At 36.9% G+C, this 18,034-nt stretch overlaps 1 protein-coding gene across 3 annotated transcripts in view; it reads right to left on the reverse strand.

The window, feature by feature from the left end:
* The window catches only part of TOM1L1 (target of myb1 like 1 membrane trafficking protein), a 42,611-nt gene that overhangs the window by 4,693 nt on the left and 19,884 nt on the right, over positions 1-18,034 (reverse strand). For 2 of the 3 annotated variants that reach the window (XM_045525276.1, XM_045525278.1), the window contains 6 exons: positions 13,251-13,384; positions 10,255-10,315; positions 9,889-10,006; positions 8,447-8,543; positions 2,164-2,215; positions 184-289 (listed from right to left, as the gene is read on the reverse strand). In XM_045525276.1, coding sequence (XP_045381232.1) covers positions 184-289; positions 2,164-2,215; positions 8,447-8,543; positions 9,889-10,006; positions 10,255-10,315; positions 13,251-13,384 — 568 coding nt within the window. Of the gene's footprint in view, positions 1-183; positions 290-2,163; positions 2,248-8,446; positions 8,544-9,888; positions 10,007-10,254; positions 10,316-13,250; positions 13,385-18,034 lie in introns of all 3 variants that reach the window. The other variant, XM_045525277.1, reaches the window with a different exon arrangement.

Raw genomic sequence — 18,034 nt, forward strand, 5'->3', positions numbered from 1 at the left:
ACCTTAGTGTTCAATATACAGCATAAGCATTTTTACTATCTCCTAAAATCAGTTCTAATGGCCACTGCCCTAAATTTACTTCATGTTGTTTAAAAATGCAAAGGAGCTCCTCTAATTTCTCCTATTTTCAATTACCAATAAATCTGTTTCCTTATTTGATGCAAATAATAAGGTCTCATGTACCTGGATGATTGCTGGGCAAAGGTGGTAGACTCTGGTTTGATGGTGCTGCTGCAACAGACTGTAGACTAACTGGCTGTAGCAATACTGAATTTGAATGTTCTGGAACCTTAAGAAAGCATAACACATGTTCAAATAAACATTCTACATTAAGCTTTTATTATTTAGAGCCCTAGGCTTACAAGTGGCACTATTCCAAGAACCATACACTCTGAACTGGACAAGAACTAGTAATTTTTAACTATTACGTTAGTTTTTAGGTAATAACTACTTAGAAAATTTACTACTTTTCTCTCTGGTTTTATGCCTATTGTATCTCACTTCCCATATAAATTAAAATTAAAAAAAAAACATGTTGTCTTTAAAAAGAAGCAGGATTGTATGGCTCAGTTCAGATTCTTCATGGTTTCACTCTGAATATAAAATCTCAGCCTCCAACAGAGGAAATAAAAAGTCTTAAATCTATAGAGAGGCAAACAGTGATGCTGTCAAATCAGGGCTGATAAGATAAAGATTAAAATCTTAATTAGAAATATCTCTTATAATTTTCCTTTCATTCCATAAATGTTCCCAGGCACAAGCACTATTAATAAAGCAATAAATAAAACAGACCAAGTCCCTACCCTCATGGGGCAGACAATCAACAAATGTAAACAGATGTCAGATAGCACTTGCTCTAATAAAAAAGCAGGGTAATGGGGAGAAGAGAGGCTGGGGTGAGATATTGCTCTGATAGTTTGTGGACAGGGAATGTCTCACCATTGGGGACAGTTAAGTAGGGCCCTGACTAATGTGAGCCTTGTGATTACCAGAGAGGACACACGTTCATAGGCTCTGAAGTAAGGGAGGCCAGTGTGGTGGGAGCAGAGTGAGCCGAGGGGGAGAGGCAAGAGAGGAGGGTAGAGAGGGAATAGGCAGGCTCACATCAGCATGCCAGGTTTTTACTGAGTAAAGCAGTGAGGAGGAAAATCGTAGGTGGGTTTTGAGCAGATGAGGGACATAATGTGACTTTACTTTTGAAAAACATTGCTGTGGTTTCTGTTTGAGAATAGATTGTAAGGTGCCGGGGAGGGGAGGGAGGCAAAGGCTGAAACAGGGAAACCTTTAGAGGCCACTGTAGTATCTGTCTCCTGGTGCTTGGACTAGGATGCAGAAATGAGAAATGGCTGGATAATGGACATATCTTGAAAGTAAAAGGTAGTAGTTAAGGCTATTACCCAAGGTTTTTGACCCAAGCAACTGAAAGAATCAAGTGGCCATTTACTGAGGTGGGAAGTCTGCAGGTTGAAAGAAGAGACTGGGAAGAAATCAAGAGAAGCTGTTAAGTAGAAAGTGGACATATGAGTTTTGAGTTTAGAAAAGGAGACTGGGCCGGAGATACAAACTTGGAGGTTGTCAGAATTTGAATGGTCATTTCAAGATATGAGACCAAAAGACCATGGAGGAATGAATGGAAGATAGAGAAGTCTGAAGCCTGGACCCGAGGTCTCCAATACTCAAAGGTCAGCAGAGGAAGAAGGGCCAGCAAAGGAGAGAAAAAAGGAAAGCGAGGTGGGAGATGCAGCAAAGGTGAGCAGTGTCTGAAAGCCACATGTGCAAAAAGGAGGAAGTGATCGACTTTGTCACATGCTGCTGATAAATCAGGTAAGATGAAGACTGAGAATTGTAGTTCTAGATTTACTATTATGAGAGTCACTGGTGACCATGACAAGAGCTATGTCTGTAGAGTGGTAGGGATAAAAGCCTGTCTGAAATCTTGTCAAAGAGGATGGGGGAAAGAAAGTGGAGACAATAAATATAACTCTAAAGGAATTTTGATCCTTAACCATCTTGCTAACAGATGTGAGGGAAAGGAAAAGTCCTAACAGGGGTTGCATCAATGCATTACTAAGCAGAACATGAGAATTCATGGCCAGGAGTTCTTTTTTGGCCATGATAATCTGCTGACTAGGTGCACTGCCAGAAAAGGGTTTTGTTACTTACATTATCGTATGTATGACTGGAGGTGAGGTTTTGGCTGGTCCTTTGGGTGAACCTAGGATAGTGTGATAACACAGCATGATTACCCTACAGTGAGAACACAAATGCAAAAAGTAAGATGATTTTCCTAGTCTAAAAGCAAAACCTCAACCATACCTTCAGACTGCACAAAGTGTTACTTTTATATAACAATTGCCATCTTGTTGGTTTCAGTGCCTACCAGGTCATGATGCCCAAATGCCAAAGACCTAAAGTACTGTCCCTTGGTAGCCCCGAGACACTGGAGTGTGCACTAATAAGAACAGAGCCTCAAGTCTTTCTATCACAGTAACTACCACCCTATCATTTTCTGAAGGATGAGAAGCAGTGCAGAGCAGAAGTTAAGAAGGAAGCTGGGAGGATTCTGGTTCAGGGTAAGGTGGAGCAGATACACTTTACCCTGTCTTGTCAATGGAGTGTCACTATTAAAGCTGGAATGGACAGAGCAACTATTTCAGGACTCTGAAAAGTAAATAGTAGCAGACTGATTGGGAAAGACAACCAGAATTCAAGTATCACTGAACTGTTGGTGTATTTACCATGTTTTACCTTTTTATATTCCTGAGTAAATGCAATGCCACCTGAAACCCAAATGCAGGCATCAGCGAGGACAGACAGGACTCCAGGAAGAGCCCTCTCATTTTCACTCAAGGAGAAGAAACGGGAAATCCTAATGCTCAAAAGTGTGTGGAAATCCTGTGCCCCTTTTTGTCCTCTTCTCTCACACCCCACACAATAAGCTACCTCAAGGTGGCTAACACTGAAGAACCAGGAAAATTTCAACTTGTAGAAAGTTGAGAAGACAATTAACAGACATTGATGCCAGGAGGACACAGATGTTAAAATTACAAATACTCCAACAAGGAATTGCAAATAATCTTGATTAAAAAAAGGAAAAATAGAAAGTTTCAGCAAAGAAACAAAAGATATAAAGAACCAAATGGAAATTTTAGAATTGAAAATATAACTGAAATTAAAAAAAACTTACAGATGAGCTCACTAGCAAAATGGAGATGACAGAGGAAATAGTGAACTTGAACACAGATCATAGAAATAATCCAATCTAAACAGAGAGAAGAATAAAAAAAGTAATAAACAGAACCCTAAACACCTATGAGATGATGACATATCTAACATTTGTGTCATAACAGTTCTATCAGGAGAGCAGAAAATGTGTAGTGCTAAGAAAAGAAAAAAATGGAGCAATAACTACTGAAATCTTCACAAGTTTGGTGAAAGACATAAAGAAACAAATTCAAGTACCATGTAGTAGGTTAAATGGTGGTGCCCCAAAAGATATGCCCATGTCCTAATTCCCAGAACCTGTGAATGTTACCTTATTTGGTAAAAAGAATCTTTGCAGATGTAATTAAGGATCTAAAGATGAGGATATTATACTGTATTATCTGGGTGGGCCATAAACCAATGATAAGTGACCTTAAAAGAGAAAAGCTGAGGGAGATTTGAGACACACAGAAGAAAAAGCCAGGTGAAGGTACAGGCAGAAATTGGAGTGATGTGGCCAAAAACCAAGAAATCCAAGGAGTGCCAGCAAGTCACTAGAATTAGGCAAAGGCAGAGAATAGATTTTCCCCTAAAGTCCTGGAGAGAGTATGGCTCTGCTGAATTTCAGACTTCTTGTCTCTACAACTATGAGAGCATAAATTTCTGTGGTTTTAAACCACCCAGTTTGTGGAATTTATTACTGTAGCCACAGGAAACTAATATGATCAGCCAACCCCAAACAGAACAAATCAAAAGAAGTCCGTGCCCAGACACATTACAATCAAACTGCTCAAAATGGAAAAAAAAAAAAAAAATTCTTTAAAGCAGCCAGAGAGAGAACACAATACATTAGGGGAACAGCAAGTCAAATTAATGTAAATTTCTCACTGGAAACCATTCAGGCCAGAAGAGAGTGGAACCACCTTTTAAAACTGCAGAAAGAACAGACTGTGAACCCAGAATTCTATATTCAGTGAAAACATCCTTCAGGAACAAAGATATAATAAGACATTCTCACACGAAGTAAAACTAAAAGACTGCTGCCAATAGATCTGCTCTAAAAGAACTGCTAACGGAAATTATTCACAAAGAAGGGAAATCATACTAGAAGAAAGAAGAGTAAAAGTACTGGTAAATATTTGGTAAATGTAATAGACTATTCTCTTCTTGAGTTCTTTAAAATGCATTTGAGGTATACAAGCAAAAATTATAACATTGTTGGTTGTTTCTTTTCAATGTATAGAGATGTTATATATAAGATAACTATAATATAAAAGGAGGATCTGTATGGTGATAAGATTTCTACGTTTTACTTCAAGTCGTAAAGTACTGATTTTAAGTAAACTGAAAAATTAAGTATACTGAAATCACTAAAGAAACCTGTCTCTCTCTCTCTCTCTCTATATATATATATGCACGCACACACACACACACACACACACACACACACACACACACAATACAAAGATACAGTCAAACTCACAATAGATAAATTAAAAGGCAGTACCTAAAAGTATTCTAATAATCCAAAAGAAGGCAGGAAATAGAAGACAGAGAAAAAAAGGGAATAGAAAAATTACACAATGGTAGGCCTAAACCCAACATACAAATACATTAAATGTAAATGATCTAAATGTATCAATTAAAAGACAGAAATTATGAGAATACATAAAAATGGATGAACACACTATATGCTACCTATAAGAAACTTTAAATATTTTAATATAGTTAAGTTAAAAGTAAAAAGATGGAGAAAGATATACCATGCAACTACTAATCAAAAGAAAACTAAAGTGTCTATATTAATATCAAAGTAGACATCAGGGCAAAGAAAATTATGAGGGACAAAGAAAGATTTTACATAATGATAAAAGGGTCAATTAACCAAGACAACAATGCTGAATGTTTAAGTTCAAAATACATAAACACCAATTTTACACAATCTCTTCTAGAAAGATTACATACTGTATGATTCTATTTAGATGACATTTTCAAAGACAAACTATATATAGTGATATAGAACAGTTTGATGGTTGCTGGGGGTCAGAGCTTAGAGGTGGGAAGGTGTGACTATAAAGGAATAGCACAAGGGAGTTTTTTAGGGTGATGGAACTATTTTGTATCCTGACTGTGGTGATGGTTATATGAATCTATACATATATTAAAATTCATTAACAGAACTGTACACCCAACAAAAGGTTAATTTTACTATATGAAAATTTTAAAAATAAAATTAACTAAGTACAAAAAGAAAAAAAAGGACAGTTACTGAAATCAGACCCATTTGACTTTGAATCCAATTTCAGCACTAGCTGGGCAACCACTGGCAAGTTAATCTTCCTCAGCCTTGGTTTTAAAATGAAACTGATAGTGGTACCTACCTCACAGGGTTAATTAGGAGCATTAGTAAGTAATCAGTAAGCATTACTTATATTTATTAGCTTGTTGCCTGATAGTAAGTGGACTATAAATATGACCTGTCACTTTATCCTGTCTTCATTATTGTTTTTCAAGGATTCTTTCTGTTCTGAACAATTGCATCACTCACTTGGTCTGTGATGGTGAACAAATTAAACTGCAAACATGAAGGGTAGGAAAAAAATCTGAAGACCATTTAGACATTTTAATAGCTGATTTTGCCTCTTTTAAGTGATCTTAGGCATATGATTTAACCCAGGTTCATGCCCTAGTAACTTTAGTGCTTCAATTTCTGACACAGTGAAAAAATTGGGTCTAATTATATAGTTTCATGTATCTATAAGATTTTTTTTGAAAATTAGAAATTAATAGATATAACTTAAAAAGATAGTCTAGAAAACAAACTGTTATTGCTATTACAGATTATCTTTTATGCCTGTGGATTCTAAGAACTGTTAAAATTATTTTGATATCTGAATCTTGTAGATACCCATCATGGGGTTTCTCAATGTATGATCGGAAAACCACTGCTTTATGATTCTCAGCAATGCTTGTTAAAACTAGTGATTCCTGCTACTGAATCAGAATTTCTGGGGGCCAGTAATTTGACTGTTTAACAGTTACCCAAGTGATTGTTATGTATACTAAAGTGTGAGATCCACTAGGTTACAGATTAAAATAAGCAGCTATTAGCTGGAATTTGATTTTTTAATGAATTTTATAGACATTTGTTATAATGGGATTTTATCTGTATTACTTATTCTTTCTCATATTACTCAAAAAGATTAGCAAGACAGCAGGAACAAATCAGCTAACCTTTTTTTTTACACAATACTTTGGGTTGCTGTTTTACAGAATCAGCTACTTTAAACTACATTATTTACCAAGCAGCTTCACTAGAAATTTGCCTACATTTCAACATTTACATGCACTGCATGTAGCCAAGACCTGAGGTAGGCAATCTAAGGTATTGACCCAACTTAGTGGTTCATGAGATAGCCATTGAAACTGTACCATTTCCCAACATATGAATCTTTCCTTTCTCCTCTTCTTCCCTTACACTTTTTTTTGCTCATTTTTCTTCTCAGTTTGATTCTTCTTTCTCATTATCCTCCTTCTCCCCCTCCCCCTTTTAAACACAGAAAAGTAATTTGGTGATTGAGTATACAGTATCTAAATAAAACAACACTAGGCAACTTAAAAAGAAATCTAAATTCATTGATATAAATGCACTGCCAAAATGTTGTTAAGTGAAAAGCAAAAGCAAAGTTCAGAACAGTGTGATAGTATGTTGCATTTTATTTAGTAAAGTAGACAACAATTCATATTCATATTCACCTAAAGACACTTTGGAAGGATAAATAAGAACTTAAGGTGGATTATCTGGGTGGGAGCAGACAGTGACACTACAGAAAAGGGGAAAGGAAGAATGAAGTGCAGATGATATCAAGAATTGTCTTATATATCTTTTTATATTGTTTTGATATCTGAATCATGAAAATGCATTGCCTATTACCTAAAATATATACATTTAAAAGGAAAAAAGCAACAATGGCTTTGGCATAAGGCAAATCCAACTTCTAATTATTTTGTGCTTTATTTATTCTCTCTATTTAACTGCTCTCTTTTAGTTTCTCCCTTCCTGTATCCTGTATTTCTTTATGCAAAGAGACAAATATTAATATATATTCTTATTTCCCACCTTCTTACACAAATGCAATATATTATACACATACCACTTTGCACATTTTTTTCCCCACTTAGCAATACATATATTGGTGATTGTCCGTCACATAAACAGCCTGTTTTTCACCCCCCTCAGCTACATAATATATTGTACAGATATTTTTTTAACCAGTGCCCAACTGATGGATACCTGAGTTGTTTCCAATTATTTACTATTGCCTAAATGTTGTAAAAAATAATCTTATAAACACCTAATTTTGTATAAGTGCAATATAAATTCCTAGAAATAGGACTGCAGGTTCGAAGGTAAATGCATTTATAATTTCAGTAGATATTGCCACTTGCCCCTTATAAGGGTTGCATAACTTTGTGACAGTAACTAACTGTCTTTCCACAGCCAACAAAGTATGTTATCAAATATTTGGACTTTTCTTATTCTGAGAAGTTTAAAAAAATGCCTCATTGGAGTTTAATTTACATTTCTCTATAAGCAAACTTAAACATCATTGCATATGTTTATGGGTCATCAATATTTCTTTCTTGGTGAACTATCGGTTCATCAGACTTGCTACTTAATTGGCTACATGAACTTGGGTAAGTTCTATTCCCTTGGATAGAGAAAGGACAGTCTCTTCTCCTGTACAATAGGAATAATGATAATAGCAGTGACCTAAGAACTTTAGAGATTATAAGAAATAAACAAAAGTAGCTTAATAACGAGCCTGGCATATAGCAAGTGTTCTGTAATTGGTGTGGTCATTACTCTTAATTTTGGGCCTCATTTCTCTTCCACTTCCTTTGTCATTGTATTTCCCCTACCTACCTCCTGTTACCTCTAAAAAAAAAAAAACAAAAAAAAAACCCCAGAAACAATTTATTAAAGGCTTATTAAGTACCAAGTGCTATATATTAGGAGTTTTGCATACAGCATCTCACTGACTCCTAGACAGTATTCTTAGAAACAAAATGAACATTCACAGCGGCTATGTCACACAGCTAGAAGGCAGTAAGAACTGAGATTCTAACTCAGGTCTGATTGATTTTTAAGTCTCTATTTTTTCTATTATGCCATGTTTTCTTAAATATAAGCAATCAGAATGTCATGGTATTAGTTCTGCAGTGTTACTGACATACTTACAGGGTTGTTTCTGTATTTTCCAAGGCCAGCAAATCCATCTGTGGATGAAGACTGGGTATTAAGTGGTTTGTTACATCAGGGCTTGGAGCACTGAAATCTAGAACACAAAATGGCCTTGTTTGGCTTTAAAACATTTTGTCAGCTATTATGCTGGATTTTTCACAGCATAAAAAAAAATCCAACCAAATTAGAGAGATTTAGATTTTTTTGTCACCATAAAATCATGAGATTTCCTCTAGGAGAAATTAGAAGGCATAATTTGATAGCTAGAGAGAAAGACATTCCCTGCCACAAAAACAGTTTGTTGTAAAGGTAACAAATACTTTTATATTGGGTTTTCTGAAATCCCAAACTGATCTAGAATGGAAAGGATTTTATATGTCTTGTTCTGCCTAGCACAAAAATAAAAAGCTATGGTATATAGTGAATAGCTCTACATTCATCTCAAGCTCTAAGCCCCATAATCTTAAGTGAAATAGCCCAAAGAGAATAATTCTTTTCTCCCCTCTGAAAATTCCTGATAAATCAAGAAAACTCTCCAATGTAACTGATTTTACACATCCCACTGGCCTACATAAGCAAGTAGCCAACACTTCAGAAATAGGGAAAGTTAAAAGATAACCACAAATTCAGTGATACTGAATATCTTTACTCGGGAAACACCAGATGACATAAGAGAAAAATTGATTTTAGTTTGGTAAAACTTCTGGATTTCAGCATTTTTCATCATCGTTATTTTGTAATTTACCAACATTTATTGGGAATAAGGACAGTAAAAGATAAATAAGTTAGATAAGATAGGTAACCCCTATCTTTTATTAATGTTTATAAAATGTATTGTAGGCATTTTTACAATGCATTTTATAAACATTAGTTCATTTACCTTCATAACAACCCTTTAAGGCAACCATTGTTCCCATTTTAAAAAGTCAAAGTCTCAAAGGATAGGTGGTTAAGAAGTGACAGAACTGGTATTTCAACTTAGACTTCTCTGGCTTTACAGCATGTATTTTTCCTTCTACATTTCACCATCACGTGGATCATTCCTTGTAATTCCTGAGTTTCTTCATTTGCATCAAATATTTCCTTACCTGATGCTGTCGTACAGCAGAAAAACCCAGTGATAATAGCATGTGGGTTCAGAGTAGATTTTAAGTATTGACCATCGAGCTGAGCAACCTCTACAAAGCAGGCCAGGTGAATTCCATGAGATTCTAAGCCAGTGGGATGAATTTCAAGGACCTCCTCCCCCAGACACATCCCATTCCTGTGTTGGGTTTGACCCAACCATGTGCCAGGAAGTAATTACATCTCCTGACATAGTTCTCTGATATTCAAACTGACTTCAGTCCTTCTCAGGTAGCATTTAATCATGAAATTAAGGAGAACTGTTTCACATCAACCTTTTCTGCTGGTCTGAAAAGGCCTGAGTGCTTATTTACTTAAGTCTGGAAGCTGAGCATTCCTGGTGCTGAGTTCTCCCAGAGTGGCCCTAGGCATCGGAGGACTGGGACTCAGGTCCAGGAGCTCACAAGATGGGGCAGAAGGCTCACTGGTAGTCTGAAAACAAAGCAAAAAAAAAAAAAAAAAAAAAGAAAAAAATGTGTCATGTACTTTATCTTAGCTTTCTCCCCATAGGCTTTCCTTAATAACATTAAATTATTAAGGCAATTACTCTATACCACCAAAAACACTCCGACTTGTCAATGCATGTCTCGTCTTTATAAGACTTGTTTTAGATAAGGCTTGCTTCTTGCTGTATAACTTGTTAATTGTTCAACTGTTTATTTTATAACATTTCTACTCACATTGGTGGTTTCCTTCTGGTTCTTATTTTGCTCCAAAATCCTTTGTTGGTTTCGAGTAAACCTGTTTAAATTAGTAAAATGCAAGTATTTAAAAGAAAACAGATATGAAAATGCTATAAAATTCAACAATTATAATATGCAAATATTAAGGAATGAAGACAATCACCCTCATGCCAGTAAAATTCTACTCAATTCCCAATACTATACTTTTAATAACTTTTTTCCAGTTTATAGAATATTAATACCCTTTGGTGAGAAAATAGAAAAGTATTTTTAAAGATTAATAATCCCATCACCCAGAAATTATTAACCCTATTAACATTATTCCAATATTTCTTCTATAAGTGAATCTGTTTTTAAACTTAGTTGAAATTATATCTTACCTAATTCTGTATCCTAATTTGATTATGTCACGAGCATTTTTCTATTGAAAAATACAATTTTTAATTCCTGTAATATTTTACCTTATGAATCTATCACATCTTTAACCTTCTTATTCTCAAATATTTATTTCCTATGTTGCCATTATAAATAATTTTCCAAAAATTCAAATATTTAAAGTATTTTCACCATTTCACTATTTATAAGATACTTAATACCAACAAAAAATATTGATCTTTTACAACTACAATTTAATTTTACATTGCTTGTCCACTGAGAGTAAAGGAGGAGCAGTTAAATAAATAGAATAGATATAAAAGACTAGCAAAGTTGAAGGCAGCAGTCCAAGGCTCAAGTGTCAGCATTATTACCTAGTAGCTACATGAGCAGGATATGACTTCCTAAACCTTGGTTCTCCATCTGCTAAAACGGAATAACAACATTTGAACCATTTCCTCAGAAAGTTAATTTCCAGAGCAAAGATAGAAAGATAGGTGGTACAGGTGGATGAATACGGAAATGCTTTGCAAACTGATAGTTGCTTCAGAAACATACAGTATTACTATCACGACACTTTGATTCAATGAGCCCGAACACTTTAAAGTGTAAAAAGCTTATACTGAATCTGAACATGCACTTAGGGTTAAGGAGTTTTCTAAAACACATGCTTTTTAAAATTCCATCTTGTTATAGTATTGGCTTCTTGCATTCCAGTCAGTTATGTCCTGGGTATGAACAATCTTCCCAGATTAAGCCCTGAGTAACAAATTTGAATTTCTTTATTTGCACAACTATTCCCTGAATGAAATGACTGGAGACTTTGGGGGATGTTGGAATAAAGCAAATTAATGTATTCTGCATGTGGGATTGATGTGAATCTTTGGACCAGAGGACAGAGTATGATAGACAGAAGAATAGTGCTCCCCCCTCTCCTAAAGGCATCCACATTCTAATAAACAGAACCAGTGAATATGTTAGGTTAACAAGGCAAGGGGGAATTTAAGGTTGCAAATGGAATGAAGTTAGCTAGTGAGCTGACCTTAATGGGGGGATTACCCTGGATTGTATAGATGAGCCCAGTGTAGTCATAAGGACTGAGCTAGGCATTGTTGGCTTTGAAGATGGAGGAAACGGGACATGAGCCAGGAACATGGACAGCCTCTAGGAGATGCAAAAGGTAAGGAAACGGATTCTGCTCTACTCGGACTTCTGACCTAAAGAACTCACTTCTTCATGTTGTGATAATAAAGTTGTGCTGTTTTAAGCCACTAAGTTTGTGGTAATTTGTTACAGCAGCTACAGAAAACTAAAACACCAGACTAGTATCTTTTCTAAAGGCAAGAATTTCTGAATTTTAGGACTTGAGTGTTTCAATCACACAATTTACTGCAGTTGCTTTGGCATACAGGGTTCGAAGCCCAATCAGAACGAGCTGTTCACAGCAGTAATCCAATCTCCTGATATCTAGGCCAAATAAACACACATTCCCCCTCAGAGGAAGCCTTTATGCACTGGTCTTATGGTTTTCAATGGAATTCTCCAAAATGAAAACCAGAAGGCAGCACTATACTGAAAACCATGTGATTTTCCTTGGGTATTTTTCTGTTTACAAAGATTTGTTCTATAGAAAATAAAGGGCAAGGATTGTGAATCTGTTCAGTGCTAAGAAAGAAAACGAGGATACTGGGCTCACATCATCAGTCAATGCCCTGTCCCCGTTGCTAACAGGCAATAAATATGAGATAGTGAAAGAAAGAAACTACCGTTTCACAGGTACTGGTGTTATTTTGCTGACTCTCTTGGTTCACTCATGATCAGTAGGAAAAAAATCTAGTCAATAAATTAAAAGGCTCAATGGAACATTAATACGGAGGAGATATAATATTTAATGGATATCAATGTATTAATACTAGCATTGCACTAGGTGGTTTTAGATATAGTATCTTATTTAATTCTCAAAAAAAAAAAAACCCAGCCCCTCCAAATAGGTTTTATTATCCTCTTCAATGGATTAAAAAAATCTTCATCAACTGGCTAGAAATATAGCCCCTGTGCAATTAAACATTCCCAGTAATTCTCAACAGAAATGGTGCCTCTAAGGGTGCCAACAAATGTCACTTTAAGGCCAGGCACAGTGACTCATGCCTTAATCCCAGCACTTTGGGAGGCTGAGGCTGGAGGATCCCTTGAGACCAGGAGTTTGAGACCAGCCTGGGCAACAAAGTGAGACCTTGTCTCTACAAAAATAAAAAAATTACCCAGGCACAAGGATCACTTGAACCCAAGAACTGGAGGTTACAATAAGCTATGATCGTTCTACTGCATTCTATACTGGGTGACAGAGCAAGACCTTGTCTCTAAAAAAAACAAAAAGAAAAAAATAACTAAAGAAAAGAAATTACCACTTTAACTGGGAGAAACATCTTCCTGGCATTTACTGAGCAGGGGCTACCCACTAAAGGGAAAATCATCCCATCCAAAATGTGAGTACGTCTCCCACTGAGACACAAGGATATAGAAAGTGTTCCCTTGTGGGCACTCTAATGAGAATGCTGAGTAACTGGTGGTGAAACTGGAATTGGAGGATGGATGGAGAGGGTATACCACCTGCTCACCTCTCACATCCAAGGATGGCGTTATTCAAATCCTCATTCACTTGAATTAGCTCCACAGTTACATCTTCATTTTCTACCACCACAAGCAGGTCCATGATCCTCTCTTGCATCTCCCGACCCGTCTTATAAAGTTTCTGTCAAAGGAAGGAGAGACGTATTTTCTTCTATGCTAGGAATGTTCTATAAAGACAACAGACTTGCCAATCTGCACACACCAGTTATTACCTCCACACTGAGTCACCTATAGGAGACTACCAAAGTATTTAACTGTGGACAGCTCACTCCTCCTACTTGAAGGCAGTGAGCTATGAAATAATCATATTTTCCTCTGAAAATCAAAACAGTTATAAAGACAATATGATGTACTGGAAGTAATATTGGACTAAAAATTATTACTATAAGTGCTGTGTGGGAATTCTAGATGCACTGCTTATTAGCTGTGCCACAATGGAGAAACAAATTGTTTCCTGAATTGCAGTTTTCTCATTGGTAAATGAAAATTATACCACTTGCCACATCTACCTCAAGAGCTGACATGGAAATCCAACGATGGGTACGTAATGAGGAACTCTATAGCTATAATCCATAAACATAAATTGTTATTGTCATTATTAGTGATGGTGGAAGTAGTTAAAATATGTTTACAATGGCGTTATTTATTTCTTGTTATGTTGTACTTATACATTTATAGTTACATCAATTCCAAGGTAAAATGAATCAGGATTAAAAAACTAGTCATGGATAATACCCTTATTTGGACTACCTAGAGTCACTGCATTAAGCCATGACTCCATTCCCCAAACCAGTTTTTTCTCATAAGCATCAGAGGCATCTACAGCAAACTTACTGATTGAGAATCTCCAGGGCTGAGGCTCTGGGAACCTACATTTTTTGAAAACAAACAACCCAAAGTGTGTCTTATGTATACTGACATTTGAAAACTACTGCCTTCCAACTGACTTCCTTCCAACTGACTTCCTTCTAGGCAGGCCTCTAATAAACCTGAGGCGTGTAAAACTGATATTAATATTTCCTCAAGTCCATCTTGGCTAGAATTTGTCCGTGTAATGGTACATTAACATCAGGCAAAAACACAGGGAGTTTCTCCTTTCTAAATGAAAGCAGCAGAACTTGCCGAAACATCACACAATTACATTATCTGACTTTTTCCCCTCAAGAAAGAAAGGCCTGCTAAAAAATTTATGCTTCATGAAAACATTTAGAATCTCAAACAATCTATTACAAGACTCCTGACAGGAAATCTCTAAATAAATAAATCAAACTATTACTAACTGGCATTTAGACTCAGAGGTAAAAGCCATTACCCTCTACAAAATCATAACAAAAATACTTAAAAGACAAAATGAAATAAAATGGAAAATAAAAAGTCTGAGGCAGACAGATAACAGACTCTCGGTTTTTATACTTGCAATATGCAGATAGGAAGACTGTCTTATTTGTTAATGACAATGGCCACTATCAGCAACAGTATAGTGCAGGGATCAACAGTTTTGCTTAGAGCCTCAGATATTAAATATTTCCTGCTTTGTGGTCCCTCTAGTCTCTGTTGCAACTATTCAACTCTGCCATTGTAGTGTAAAAGCAACCCTAGAAAATATGTAAACAAAAGGGTGTGGACATGTTCTAATAAAACAAAGACAAGTGGCAGGCCAAAATTGGGTAACTTATGGCCCCTTGTATAATGTAAAGAGAAAAGACTTTGGACTCAGTAGGTCAAAGGTGTCTCCCATATACATACTGGATATGGGATTTTCAGAAATAAGGCTACAATTTAGCCTTGGATTTTGGTTTGTTTTGTTTTTTCATCTATAACACAGTAACAACAACCATCTTGTAGGGTTTTTGTAAGACTGCAAAATGGTGTAGTTGAAACACCATAGTACCTGGCATACACAGGTAGTCAGTACTCAATAAATGTCTTATGGTTGCTTGACGAGGTGTCACTAGAAGCTCAACTAGATAACCAATACAATCTTGTAACACTCATGCTATTACCCAGGACCCAATATTATACAAAGGAGAGAACTAAGAAGGGCATTTAATATAACCCCCATGATGAATGAAAACTTTTGCTTTGTTCTTGCTTTAGAGAGTGCACAGAAATTGTTCCTCCTGTTGCTCAATGGCAGTCTCACTAGAGCAATGTCAAGATCAAGGGAATACAATGGCAGATGCCTATGACAAAAATGTAGAAATTAATTTGAAATGAATTTGCAGCCAACATCAATAGCCCCTGGTCACATGAAGACACTCCCTTTGGCTTTTCCAGAGACAGATGCAAGGGAAACATGAAAGGAACACCACATCTCTCAACAGGTTTGCAAAGCAGAATGTGAAAAACCTCTTCAAAAGACAGCCCACTCTGATCTCTGCAATTGATGTCTGTCTCAGAGGAGCGCCAAGCCACCTGGAAACAGCGTAGATCAAGCACCACGGACAAAAAGGATGGGTCAAGAGTTCCCCATAGCAGGCACCTGCAGGGCTGTGGATGTGGGGAGATGGGGAGCAAGTCAAAATACAGAGTAACAGCTGCTGGTGCATATGTCCATCACGGAGCCCTTGGAATAGCCTCCTTTTATACCATACAAAAGAAAACAGGCTTCTAAGTTAAAGTGAATTTAACTCAATTCAAAAGTCTTTGGAGCAAAACAAAAAGGAGCTCATTAAGCATTTTCTCTTCTGACATCCAGATGGCTCCTACACCTCCACAGAGCACTCAGGAATTAAGGAAGGAGATCCCTCTGCACTTTCAACTCCAACTACAGTGATCCCATGTTGACCAACACACGGCAACTCCATAAAAAGAAACATAAAAACGCTTGAACATCTCCCTTGAAAGAGCAAAAACAGGAAGAAATGTGTTTGCTTGAGAGCGTCTCTGGAAATAATATCTGTAGGGCAATGACACTATTATCAGCCCATAACATATTTCCTTTATCCCAATTCTCCCCACCCAGACTGCAAGAGACACAGAGAACGTGTCTATCTGCTCAAATTAGAAACTGGCCCTAGCCACTCTAAAACTGAACATTGCTCACTTAACTTGCTCATGCATTCTCCTTTTCCTTACACAGGCCTCTGCTGAATGACAAATTTATTGTCAACATAATCCTCAAGAAGATCATTCATTCATTAGAACCCTTCTGACTCTCTTTCCTAACTAAACATTGTCTGCATTTTATTTCTCTAATGCCTTTGTCTTTAGTAACTCCTTCTGTCCTAAGTCATTCATTCTTCAACAAAGAGCACTGATCAATTCTACAGACGTTTAATGAACTCGTTCAGGGTGCAAAACGTATACTCTAAATATGCATTGTTGTATGAAGGACTGTGATGGATTTCAAAGTACAAGAGTTGGTTACTGCCTTCAAATTGCTTCCCATCTAGCTTGAGAGCCAATACATACTCACACAGAGACAATAGGTTAGTGATCTACACTAGGAAATCAGTCCTGGGTTCAAAATGAGAAACAAGTTTGTAAAGTGGATAGAACATAAGCTCAGGAGAACAAGGTTCTCACTCCAGCTCCATTGGTTGCCACTGTGTGGGCAAATCATTCCCTTTCTGAATATGTAGCCTCACCTGTAAAGGAAGGGAGATGGACTCAATGACTTTGACAGTCCCTTCTGCTCTTAATAAAGGTAAATGACTGGTCAAAGGAGTATGACTTTTTTTTTTTTTTTAATCTCAGAGTTTTTTCCTCAACTGGTTACAAAATATTCTCCCAGTTTAAAAATGGGAATCTAAAGATTCTCATGATTTTATATTTCTCCAAGTTTAAGTAAGACTTTCTTTAGTTGTACTTTCAAAATCTGTGTTCCTTTATTCTGCAGAAGACTAAAGCATTCTTTTTTTTTTCTTTGTCCTACTTGGGCTAGGCAGAAAATGAGATAAGAAAGACTAAAGTGGGAGGTACCAGGTAGTCAGCTATCCAAGAGTAAGGTGGGCCAGAGCTGAGTGCATAATGCCAAGAGAGGAAACCCAAGTAGCAACTCTTCATTTCTATGACTGGAGCAGCCGCCTCTAACTCATCACCACATTCATTAGACTGGATACAGCCTCAGAATCATCTACTCCACTCTGGCGAGTTAAAGGAAATCCAGTCTCCACCCCTAATGAAGTTCAAAGTCCATAAGCAACACAAAGGTAGGAAAAAAATGTCTATCACACAGTATGATTCTACTGCCTAAGAGTCTAACAAAAAAGCAAGAGCCCCCTTAATTAGGAGGGCTTCAGGATCTAACTGTTCAGCACACACTGGAGAAAAAGAGAGAGGATTCCAAGTACATACATCAGATTTCAGATGGAAGGAAACAGACGGGAACGGGTTCTAAATAAACAGAATAGCTACTAGAAGGTAAACACAAACAGATAAAACAGGGAGAGGTTCCAAGTACACAGACTGGTTTTAATGTTCACAAATACTCTGATAAGACTGTGGTCACTGGTAAAGCCTACGTGCAAGAGCAGCCAAGAAATTTATGAGTAGATACCTTTCCCATGTGCTGGACACCTTTCCTTTGCCCTCAAGATCCACTGTCTGCACTTTCTGCCCTAGTCTGTGCCCCAGGGCCTGGCTTCTATGGACCACATTGCCAGGTGGCAGCCAACGGGGCATGCTGGCAGGAAACAGGAGGAAGGGAAGATAATGAAGTCTGGATATTTATTCCCTATCCTTCTTCCACTGCTGCTGTCAAGGCTGCTCTCTCAACGTTATTCTTTCCACTGGGTTCTGGCAAAAGTTCCTTCTTCTGGCCTTCTCA

The sequence above is a fragment of the Lemur catta genome, chromosome 15, assembly GCF_020740605.2.
Source record: "Lemur catta isolate mLemCat1 chromosome 15, mLemCat1.pri, whole genome shotgun sequence".
Taxonomy (NCBI): domain Eukaryota; kingdom Metazoa; phylum Chordata; class Mammalia; order Primates; family Lemuridae; genus Lemur; species Lemur catta.